Below are 12626 nucleotides of genomic sequence, written 5' to 3'. Positions count from 1 at the left end.
CAGAACATTATAGGAGGTTCTGTGTGTTTCATTTGCTGTCTGTAGGTATCATAGGAAATAAATCTTCAGCCTGTAATGGCACTGAGCTGGCAGGGAATCCTTTCAGGGAAATGTAATAATACTGATTTAGAACTCTTGTGATGAGGTGAACCACAAAGGACAAAGAAAACACAATGTTATTCACCCCTGTGATTATTCAAAGAATGGTGACTGACATAAATGGAATAAAAGCTCAAATTATCCTCATAAAAACTGGCAGGCTTCATTCCAACATAAGGCATGACTTGTCGTCTCATACAGGGAAAGAGCACAGAGACGTTCACAGAGGAGTGTGCAATAAAAGTGTCACTCTGCCGTCACATCAGTGTGGCACTTGTCTCAGTGAGCACACCTGGAAATCTATGTCATTTCCTTTGCTAGTGATGAGTTTCTAAAATATGTTTACAGATGTGGGCATTGTTGGGAGGACCAACAGTTAGACCCAGCCCTAACCAATGTTTTGACCTGGTGACCATGATAGGGCAATGATATATGTCCAAGTAAAGATATTGTGTATCTTACAGGGGAACTTGCAGGTGGTGGTGTTCGTATGCACTTGGCTGTTCTTGATTTCCTGAATAGTAGAGACTGCCAAGTTTGGATGATGCTGTCAAAGGAGCCTTAACAACTTGCCACTATACAGTGTATTTTGTAAATGTACTAATTGTATGGTAAAGTCCACTTAAACTTTGTTTAATAGCAGTCATTATGGGACGTCGGTGATACTGAGACCACTTCAGTGTAGCTGGTTAATTTATTTTAATTAATAATATTTGATGAAGATCCTTTTAAATTATGTTTGTCACCTTTAAATGTACACATAACACTTAAAATAAGTCCAATGCATGAATTGTCCCACTCTTATTCTGGTTGGCTCAAATAAGTATTGCTGTAAGTGTGATATGTTCAACGTTATACTTGGGGAAAAAAACTGCCAATTACAAATAGAATTATTACACCAAACCAATTAGGTTTACTTGCAATTTTTTTTCAGTATCAACATTGGTCAGATACCAACCAATCAAATCACTTGCTTTTCCTTCAAAAGTAGTACCAATCCAAACCCACACTGAGCACCAAGCCAAACAATCAACTACCTGAAAAAAACTTCTCTCCAGGTGCATTGAGTGGTGAAATTGCTTTTCCTCTAAGTATATTCTGTTAAATATTTTCTTTATTAATAATGTAATAATAAGATAGTTCTGAAAAAATAACTTGTTTATAAAATCAGCAACTACATATTATGACTGGGGCCAAAGATTGGCCACCCACTATCTACCACTCTCTCTGGCTCATGCATTCTGAGTTCTGCTGCTTTTCCTCAATATACTTATGGATCTTGAAGGCCTGCAACTCCCAGAGTGCATCTGTGTCATTGAGCAAGCATATTCAAATTGACAACTGCTTAAATCTGCTGAATTCTACTGAGAAACATACCTGCCAGGGAAGACATGACTTAATAACAGAAACATGCAGATATTCTGGGAAAATTCTAAGGTCTGGGAAAATGTTTGGTGCTTGAAAGATGTGTTGATTGGATAAACAACATTTATTTCTCTCAAGTGCTGGCTTCTAATTGGAAATCAGTTTACATGAATAAAAGTACAAATTGCCATTGCCCAATTAATACTGAATAGGCAGGTCCTTTGGATAAATGACTTTTAATATGGCCCATATCAGGATTTATTGAACATTCCGTAGAGTTAACATTCTAACTGCTTTGAATTAGCGACAATTTTAATTATGGCTTTGATGAGCACCTAGGAAATTGCTTTAATGATAAAATGGAACTCTATGAAAAACCATAACAGTTTGCATTAATAAAGTCCCAATAATGTCATAGAACATTTCCAAGATTCTTTACAACAGCAGTACCCAACAAAAACTGATGTTGCACCAGAAAAGGAGATATTAGGACAGATGCTTGAAAGCTTGGTAGGATTTAAGAAGTGTCTTGAAGGAGAGAATAGTAAGCAGGCAGAGGGAATTCCAGAGCTTGGGATACTGGCAGCTGAAGCACAGTCAGGACTGATGGAGCAATGGATTTCCATCACGCAGGAGAGAGCAGAAGTGGGAAGGTCCGATATCTCAGGGGGTTGTAGAGCTGGGGGAGGCACAGTAAAGAAAGGCCACAAAAGGATTTCAAGACATAGATGAGATTTTTTACATCCAGGGCAATGTTGGACTAGGAACCGAGATGAATATGGAATAGTACAGTACAGGAACAGGCCCTTTGGCCCAGGTGACTTATTTGTCTATAGCTGATGCTGAATGGGACATGCACAACTTTTTGACTCAATTCCATTGAGAAATTCTACAGCTCTCCCAAGCCCCAGCCACTTATATGTTGCACTCTCTACCTCCATGTGGTGCCATAGAGTCATAGAATTATAGCCACACAGCACAAAAACAGGCCCTTCGACCCACCACATATATGCTGACTGTTACCCACATCTATATCAATCCCATTTACCCACATTAGGGCCATAGCCTTCCACACCTTGAAAATTCAAGTGCTTGTCTTGATAAATTGTATCAAGGAGTACCCAGGAGCAACTCCACACAGACAGCACCGGAGGTCAGTTGTGGAAGCATCTACTTCTTCAGGCTGTGCATTCCAGACTCTAATCACTCTCAGTGTGAAAATAAATTCCCCCTCAGATACCCTCTAAACCTTCTAGATCTTAAATCTATACCCTCTTGTCTTAGAAACCCCCACCATGGGAAGAAAATTCTTACTATCTACCCTATTTACCCTCTTCATATCCCCCTCATTTGGTGCTGTCAAATGAGCCTACACTGACCTCTGTAGCTGCAAGCCAGGATACCTGGAAGCATTATAACCAGAGATCAGCTGGTTCAAATATAGGGAATACTATTCCCACTGGTTCCTTCAGGAATTTCATGTTTAATAGTTGGACGTGTGCATTAGGCCCAAGTTAGTTCTGCAGAGTGGAGTAGTCAATTCCCCGACAACGTCTCAGTTAAAGTTAGTAACAGCAGATGGCCCAAGGTCGAAGATTGATGCAGCTGCTTATTAATCTAATATGACTGCTGAGCTCAGAGCAACAACTAGTTTGCTTAATTTTCCTCAGCAACCTGGGATCTCAGGTAGTTAGTGAATACAGATTAATCTTGGACTCATACACGCATGATAGATGCAAAGCAGGGAATAAATTATGGTTTGTCCTAAAAATTAGTGAGATATTAATGCAGTGCATCTGACAAAGTCACTGAGAGCTGTCACCTTGCTCACAACCTGCTGCTTTGTATTTTCAGAAACCACTCAGTTTAGGGGCTGTAAGTTGTTTCATTATAAGGATGAAATGCATAGAGTACTTTCAGTGCAGCCCCGTGTAAATGAAAACTGTTAGAAAGATCATAATTTATCCTTACAAGGATCCATTCTGTACCCTCATGGCTTGGGACATCCCTCAACCATTACTATCAAGCCAGGGCATTAACCATCGTCCAATGGGGAATGCAGAAGGGCATGTTGGGGGCATTGCCATGTGTACTTAAAATGAATTGCCTGCCTAGTGAAGCTGCAATAAAGGACTCTGTGTATGCTAACCAGCAAAAGCAATATGCAACAGACAGGGATAAGCAATCGCACAGCCAATAAATCAGTTCTGCAGTCCTACCATTTCTAGTTGTAAAAGTGGTGGACAATTAAACAGCTAAGTGTAGGAGGATTCTTCAAGAACATCTCCTTCCTTAACAAGGATGGGGCCCAGCATGCGAATGCCAAAGGCAAGGCTGAAATCTTCACAGCCACAATCAGCCAGAAGAGCCAAGTGGATGATCCAATTCAGCTTCCTCCTGGGATCCCCACAGTGACAGAAACCAGTCATCAACCAATTTGATTCCTTCCATGTGATGTACAGAAATGACTGAGAGCACTGGATACAGCGAAAGCTATGGGACCAGACAACATCTCAGCTGCGCTACAGATGACATGATCCAGAACTAGCTGCATCCCTAGCCAAGCTGTTTGGATACAGTTACAACACTGGCATCTACCCAACAATATCTGGAAGTAACACACAAAACACTGGAGGAGCTCAGCAGGACAGGCAGCATCTCTGGAGGGAAAGGAACAGTCAATGTCTCGGGTCAAGACCCTTCATCTGGTCTGGAACAATTTCTGGGAATGTTCTTCTGACAAGGAGCAAGACAATTCCAATCTGATTAATTACCACATTGCCAGTCTCCTCTCAATCATCAGCAAAGAGATGAAATGTGTTGTTTCCAGTCCTACTCTGCTTATTCATTTCCAGGTTGCACCAGGACCACTTGGCTCCAGACCCCATCATAGCCTTGGTCCAAACATGGACAAAGAGTTGAATATCAGGAGTGAGGTTAGCGTGCATACCCTTCGTATCAAAACATCATTTGATCGAGTGCGGCTTCAAGGAGCCCTGTGAAAACTGAAGTCAATGAGCATCACTCCAGTGGCCAGAGTCATACCTTGCACAAAGGAAAATAGTTGTTGGAGATGTACCAATGACATTGGTAGGAAAAGAGATGAGGTCCTGAAGAGGGAATATAGGGAGTTAGGTTGGAAGCTGAAAAGCAGGACCTCAAGGGTAGTAATCTCTGGATTGCTGCCTGTGCCACGCACCAGTGAGGGTAAGAATAGGATGATTTGGCAGATGAATGTGTGGCTGAGGAGCTGGTGCAGGGGGCAGGGTTTCAGATTTGTTGATCATTGGGATCTCTTTTGGGGAAGGTACAGCCTGTACAAAAGGGACGGGTTACACCTAAACTGGAAGGGGACCAATATTCTTGCAGGCAGGTTTGCTAGAACTGTTGGGGGAGGGTTTAAACTAGTTTGGCAGGGGGGTGGGAACCAGAGTGACAGGTCAGAGGTTGGTGCATTTAGTGTACAATAGATGCAGAGTGTAGAAAGACTGTGAGGAAGGATAGGCATTTGAAAGGGAAAAATTGCAGTCAGTTGGATGGGCTCAAGTGTGGCACATGTGAGAAGTATCAGGAACAAGGGTGATGAACTTAGAGCCCGGGTAAATACATGGAACTATGACGTGGTGGCCATTACAGAGACTTGGCTGTCACAAGGGCAGGAATTGCTACTGGGTATTCCGGGGTTTAGATGTTTCAAAAGGGGCAGGGACAGAGGTAAAAGAGGTGGGGGAGTGGCTTTGCTGATCAGGGACAGTGTCACAGCTGCAGAAAGGGAGGACGTCCTGGAGGGATCATCTACTGAGTCAGTGTGGGTGAGAGTCAGGAACAGGAAGGGAGTGATCACTCTACTGGGAGTATTCTATAGACCCCCCAATAACAGCAGAGACGCTGAGGAGCAGATTGGGAGGCAGATTTTGGAGAGGTGCAAAAATAACAGGGTTGTTGTCATGGGTGATATCAACTTCCCTAATATTGATTGGCACCTTCTTAGTGTAAAGGGGATAGATGGGGCAGAGTTTGTTCGGTGTGTTCAGGAAGGATTCAGGTCAGGCCGACTAGAGGAGAGGCCATATTGCACCTGGTACTCGGCAATGAGCCTGATCAGGTTTCAGATCTCTCGGTGGGAGAGCATTTTGGAGATAGTGACTATAACTCCTTGACCTTTACCATAGCCTTGGAAAGGGATAGGGGCAGACAATATGGGAAAGTATTTAACTGGGGTAGGGGTAATTATGATGCTATCAGGCAGGAACTTGGGAGCGTAAATTGAGAACAGATGATCTTGGGTAAGTGCACAGCGGAAATGTGGAGGTTGTTTAAGGAGTACTTGCATGTGGTACTGGATAGGTTTGTCCCATTGAGGCAGGGCAAGGATGGTTGAGTTAGGAGCCATGGTTGACAAGAGACGTAGAATATCTTGACAAGAGGAAGAAAGAAGCTTACCTGAGGTTTAGAAAACATGGATCAGACAGGGCTCTGGAGAGTTACAAGGTAGCCTGGAGGGAGCTTAAGAATGGACTCAGGAGGGCTAGAAGGGGGCATGAGAAGGCCTTGATGAGTAGTCAAGGAAAACCCCAAGGCGTTCTACACATATGTGAAAAATAGGAGGATGACTAGAGTGAGGGTAGGACCGATCAGGGATAAAAGAGGAAACATGTGCCTGGAGTCGGAAGAGGTAGGGGAGGTCCTTACTGAATACTTTGCTTCAGTATTCACCAAAGAGAGAGACCTTGACGTTTGTGAGGATGGCATACGACAGGCTGATACTCTTGGGCATGTCGACGTGAGGAAAGAGGATGTGCTGGAACTTTTGAAAAACATTGGGATAGGTAAGTCACCGGGGCCGGATGGGATATATCCAAAGCTATTACAGGAAGCGAGGGAAGAGATTGCTGTGCCTTTGGCGATGATCTTTGCATCCTCACTGGCCACAGGAGTAGTGCCAGATGATTGGCAGGTGGCAAATGTTGTTTCTTTGTTTAAGAAAGGGAGTAGGGATAACCCTGGGAATTACAGACCAGTGAGTCTTACTTCAGTGGTGGGCAGATTACTGGAGAAGATTCTTAGAGACAAGATTTATGGGCATTTGGAGAATCATAGGCTGATTAGGGACAGTCAGCATGGTTTTGTGAGGGGCAGGTCACGGGCCTGATTGAATTCTTTGAGGATGTGACAAAGCACATTGATGAAGGTAGAGCAGTGGATGTGGTGTACATGGATTTTAGTAAGGCGTTTGATAAGGTTCCTCATTCAGAAAGTCAGGAGGCATGGGATCCAGGGAATCTTGGCTATGTGGAGTTCAACCCGGATAAGTGTGAAGTGATACACTTCAGGAGATCAAATTTGAAGGCAGAATACAAGGTTAGTGGCAGGACTCTTAGCAGTGTGGAGGAACAGAGGGATCTTGGGGTCCACGTCCATAGATCCCTCAAGGTTGCCGCGCAAGTCGATAGGGTTGTTAAGAAGGTGTATGGTGTGTTGGCCTTCATTAGTTGGGGTATTGAGTTCAAGAGCCGCAAGGTAATGTTGCAGCTCTATAGAACTCTGGTTAGACCACACTTGGAGTATTGTGTTCAGTTCTGGTCGCCTCATTATAGGAAGGATGTGGAAGCTTTAGAGAGGGTGCAGAGGAGATTTACCAGGACGTAGCCTGGATTGGAGAGCACGTCTTATGAGGATAGGTTGAGTGAGCTAGTGCTTTTCTCTTTGGAGAGAAGGAGGATGAGAGGTGACTTGATAGAGGTGTACAAGATGATAAGAGGCATAGATCGAGTGGACAGTCAGAGACTTTTTCCCAGGGTGACAATGGCTAACACGAGGGGACATAATTTTAAGGTAATTGGAGGAAGACGTAAGGGGTAAGTTTTTCACACAGAGAGTGGTGGGCGTGTGGAACTCACTGCCAGCAGAGGTTGTGCGGGCAGATGTATTAGGGACATTTAAGAGACTCTTAGATAGACACATGAATGATAGAGAAATGGAGGTCTGTGTGGGAGGGAAGGGTTAGATAGATCTTCGAGCAGAATAAAATGTCGGCACAACATTGTGGGCCAAAGGGCCTGTACTGTGCTGTAATGTTCTATATGTTCTATGGAGATCATTTATTCCAGCCCCAGGATAACTGCAGGAGATCCTCGGGGCGATGTGGTAGTCTCAGTCGTCATTACCCATCCTTACCTTCATTAAGTCAGAAGTTTACTGATTATCGCACAATGTTCAATTCCATACAACTCCTCAGCAAGTGAAGCTGCACCTGTCTACATAGAGCAATACTTAGACAACATTCAGGCGGGGGTTTGATATATGGCAAGTAAAATTCAACATGTAAAATTTGTTACTGTTGCTTGCCCAGCCTACTCCAGCATCACATCCCAAGCCCTCGACTTCTACCACCAAGAAGGGCAAGGGGAGCAAGTATGTGGGAATAATAACAGGCCAGATTACCATTCCTTTATCCTCACTGGATCTTATTCCTGGAGCTCCCTTCCTCACAGTAGTGTGGAAGCACTCTAGCCGTTCAAAAAGACAGCTCACCAGCACCTTCTCAGGGGAAATCAAGGCTGGGCAATAAAAAATTGGCCTTGCCAACAGTGCACTGATCCAGAAAATTGATTAGATAGGAAAAGAGGAGCTCCACTACTGATCAGCAGAGAGTATAGAATTAGAACTAAAGTTAGGTGACATTAGATCTTTCCCAAAGCCAAACAGCACAGCTTTTCCACTGGGATTGTAGGATTGTGGAAGCAGCCGTTGCATATTAACAGCACTGAAAAATAGAAGCAGTAGAAGGGCATTCAGTCCTTACTCAGAAAGATCACAGCTTACCGGCTTCCTCTGCTCCAGTTTCCTGTACTATTCCCACATGCCTTTGTTCTCTTTGCAACAACAGTGCTCTAAGGTGGAAAATCCCAGCAAGAAGTTTCTCATTGTCTTAGGTGTAGAATGCATTGTATATGTAATTTATACCATTGTGTTACATGACTGAAATTACTGAGGGTTATTAATAGATAAAAACCATTGATTTATACTAATGTTGATTTTTGAGCCTCACATTTTCCCAATTTTTCACAAAACACGAAGTCTCCAAACACCCAAAAATAATCTTGTGTCATGCTTAGAGATAAGCTTATCTGTTTTTGAGTTTCAGTACTGACATCAACTCTTCCCTTCTGTGAAGGCCCTGCATCATTTTGATTTGTACTAGAGGTGACGGCCTTGGATTTCTGTCCCCTGCTGAGGCACTACATCCCAGGCATTGTTGCTGCAGGGAGCTTTGGATCCACCAGGTATTGACAACATGTCAGATAATTCCAGTGGCTGCCCCATTGTTACGACATACAAGGAGGCCTTTAGGCCCAATAAGTGTATGCCAGCTCACAGAACAATCCCTTTCCTCACTAATCTTCTCTGTAACCTCCTCTCCCCACATTCTCATCAACTGCCCCCAGATATTACCTTTCACCGGCATACTAGGGGCAGTTTACAGTGGACATCTTTGGAATGTGGGAGGAAACCAGAGCACCTGGTGGAAGCTCCACACAGACAGGACTGGAGGTCAGTACTGAACCGAGGCTGGAACTGTGAGTCAGCAGCTCTTTTAGCTCCACCCCTGTCCCACCCCATCCCATAAAGGAGGGTCAGCCAGGAATGTTTCTGGACTTGCATCTCCTGTATGCCCTCAGGAGGGCCCGGATTGCTGCAAGTGATTGCCTCTTGAAGGTGGGTTTCAGGACATAGTTGGAACTGGAGGTCTTCCGCTTCTCTGGGGTTTTTGCTGGGCCACATGTGATGTGATGAAACACCTTTGACACCTTGGACAAATGCTAGGGTGGCTTTGCTGATGTTCTGTTACAGTCACAAACCAGGAGCAAAGATCTTATCAATCAACCTGTCCCTCCAGTTTAGCACATGGACAGCAACTTTCACATTTGGCAGCCACACAGTCTGCTCTGCCTCAAAAGATTTGACCCAGTCGCTTAGGGTATCATGTAACATTATTGCATGTATTACTAGGAATTCCCAACACAGGATTGTCTACAATTATTGCTGGCATTGTGGGCATTTCAAAAACAAATATTGCAGTAGAGAATGGTTCACATTGAGGTTTTCTCAGCATTTTGATATGGAATGGAATGTGCTGCCTGTAGATTGTGCTTCATCTTACCTGTCACCCGAGCTTGCCATGTGCATTATTCCCAAAGCCATGCTTAATTTTTGTGGTCCCATTGAGCTGGAGGCCTGGCTTTTGCAGGCACACATAAAGTGGTGAGCAGTCACTCGGCCTCAGAGCTGGATCCTGAGATCCCACCCCTGAAACAGAACACCCTGATAACTTCAAACAGCACACTGCTGTCAAAGGCCTTTGAACTATTTTTAAGTCTCTAAAAGACAGTTCAATTGAGTAATTAACAAATAAAAACAACTAAGAAAAACAAACTAATGCAATTTCTAAAAAAATTAATGACGTTAGGATTAAAAGCATCTTTTCAGTTAAAATCAACAGACCTGCTCTCATGAAGGGGATCATTTTACAAAGTGTAACTGGCTCTGCAATTTAGGATGTTTGTGCTCTGCCCTGGGTGTGGTGGTGGCTCTAGCAGCAAACCAGGAGATCAGATGCACAGTCATCTGACATCTAACTTGTTTCTGACTTCTGCATTGCAGTACACAGAAGATCAAGGAAGTGCTGGTCCATGCACTTCAGTTCACCAATTCTATGGAACCACCAAATGAAGAGCATTGCAATCTTTCCCAATATATGATTCTTATCATCATTACTTCCAGCTGTTCCTCCATGCCTTTAAAAAATTGTTCCCATTTCATGCATTTTACTTGTGCTGAGTTTAAAACTGACACCACTTCTGTTAACTGAAAAATATAATGTTATTTCTAGACACCTGCAGTATAATTAGGCTAATCTTGGAAATACTGTGTGAAAGATTTTTTTCAATTATGCTTGTGGTTTTACTTTATTTTTAAGCTTCATCACCCATCCCAAGGCTTCCGATTTGGAACTGTTCGGGAAAGCAGTGCAGAGGATTATGTGAAGAAGAGCTTTCCAGAGATGAATGAATACATGAGGCGATACAATGTGCCAACGACACCAGATGGTGTGAAATACTTGAAGTAAGTGGTTCATTATTTGTGTAATATTAAGCCCATTTGTGTGTCAACTGTGGCTCAATAAGCAGGATGGTTGCTAACTCAGATGATCTGCTCCAGAGACCTGACCACAAGAGGTAAGATCACAGTGCAGTGTAAGAAAAGGTAAAGGAAGCAAATTCGATAATGACTTCCAAATGTATTTGAAGTGCAGCTTATGAACTAAGGTGAGTAAAGAGAAGGCACGCTGCAGTGGCCAAAATGGTCCCTACTGACCCATATCAGTGTCTAATTCAGTGGCCTTCTCTTCCATAACTGATGAAGTGGATGTTATGTTAGATATGGGAAGGGATATCTTGTTTAATGTTCTTGAATGTCCATCTAAAATGGCATCATTATAGACTATGGCTGTAGAAAGACTCAAGTGAGAGGAATAGACATTTATTGATAGAATGTGGACATCTTTGGCAAGGCCAGCACTTATAGCCTGTTTCTAATTCCCCTGGATAAGGTGGTCAGGAGCCACCAAGTTGAACCACTGGTGTAGGTAGTCTAATGATGCTGTTGGGTGAGAAAATCCAGTATTTAGACCCAGCAACGATGAGGGGTCAGGCATTATTATCCATTTCAGGATGGTGTATGAATTAGCAGCATCTTGCAGGAACAAAATCATAGTGTCCTACAGCACAGAAACAGGCCCTTCAGCCCATCATGGTCATGCCATGTTCATGTTCATGTCCATCTCTACACCTGTTACCTCTCACCTCAAACCTATGCCCTCTTATTTTACCAACCCCTATCATGGGAAAAAGATTTTTACTATCTACCCTATCTTTCTCCCTCATATTTTTATATAGATCTGTCAGGTCACCCCTCAATCGCCTCCGCTCCAGGGAAAATAAACCCAGCATATCCAGTCTCTCCTTTTAATCGTAATGCTCCAATCCAGGCAACATCCTGGTGATACTCATCTGCACCCTTTCCAGTGCAATCACATCCTTCCCACGGTGTGGCAACCAGAACTGCACACAATATTCCAGGTGTAGCCAAACAAATGTTTTATAATGCAGTAACATGACTTCCCTGCTCTTATATTCTATGCCACAGTCATTGAAGGCAAGAATTCCATATGTCTTCTTCACCACATCCACCTGTGCTGCCACTTTCAAGGATCACGTCCCTCTGTTCATCAGCACTCACCAGGTCCTTTCATTTATTGTGTACATCCTACCCTTGTTTGACTTCCCTTGTGCTTGATGCCTTTGTCCTTCTTGGTGTAGAGGTCAACAGTTCAGAAAGTTATGAAGGAGTAGTCTAGATGGGGGGCTGTGGTGCATCTTGTTGATGGTACACACTACAGGCATGGTGTATTGGTAGTAGAGAGATCATATGGTTGATGGGATCCCCATCAAGTAAGAGGCTTTGCCCAGGATGCTGTTCAATGTTTGGACAGTGGTTAGAGCTGCAATGATCTAGCCAAATGCAAAATAGTGTCTGGGACAGCCTCTGGCTGAAAGTCAAAATACAATATACAGAATTAGTTAAGCAACACCTCCATGGGAATCAGATCATAAACATGGATCAAGAATGCCCCTGCCCAGGTGTCTGACTGGGATGAGGGTGGATGGGCGGGCAGTTTGTACTGGGTGACTTGCTGGGATGCAGTGAATAGATTGCAGTTGAAAGATGAGTTGCTGGGGTAGGTTACAACTAGTATGTAGGTCCCAGTCTGTGGGCGGGTTGTAAGTGGGTATTGGGTTATAGGCAAAGGGTACATTTTAAAGGGAGGGTAGGTTAAAGTGAAAGGTTGAGTTACAGGAAGTGGGTGGGTTACAGTGGATAAGTATTTATTGGGGCAGAGTGGGTTATTGGGGGGGGGGGAGCATGGATTCCAGCAGGGGTTATGGGTTACAGCTGGTAGGTGGTTTACTGTGGGAGTATGTATTATAGGGAGAGGATGTATTACCAGGTGGAGGGTGGGTTACTGTGGGAGTATGTATTATGGGGAGAGGATGTATTACCAGGTGGAGGGTGGGTTACAGCAGTTGGGTGGTTTATAG

The 12626-nt window shown here is 43.7% G+C and overlaps 1 protein-coding gene across 1 annotated transcript in view; it reads left to right on the top strand.

The window, feature by feature from the left end:
* grin3a (glutamate receptor, ionotropic, N-methyl-D-aspartate 3A) overlaps positions 1-12626 on the top strand; it is a 163718-nt gene that overhangs the window by 98424 nt on the left and 52668 nt on the right. Inside the window, exon 4 of the mRNA XM_052019968.1 lies at positions 10445-10590. Within this exon, the coding sequence (XP_051875928.1) occupies positions 10445-10590 (146 nt within the window). The remainder of the gene's footprint in view (positions 1-10444; positions 10591-12626) is intronic.

This window comes from Pristis pectinata, chromosome 7 (assembly GCF_009764475.1).
Source record: "Pristis pectinata isolate sPriPec2 chromosome 7, sPriPec2.1.pri, whole genome shotgun sequence".
In the NCBI taxonomy this organism is placed as follows: Eukaryota; Metazoa; Chordata; class Chondrichthyes; order Rhinopristiformes; family Pristidae; genus Pristis; species Pristis pectinata.
This window is presented reverse-complemented; position numbering and strand designations above follow the sequence as displayed.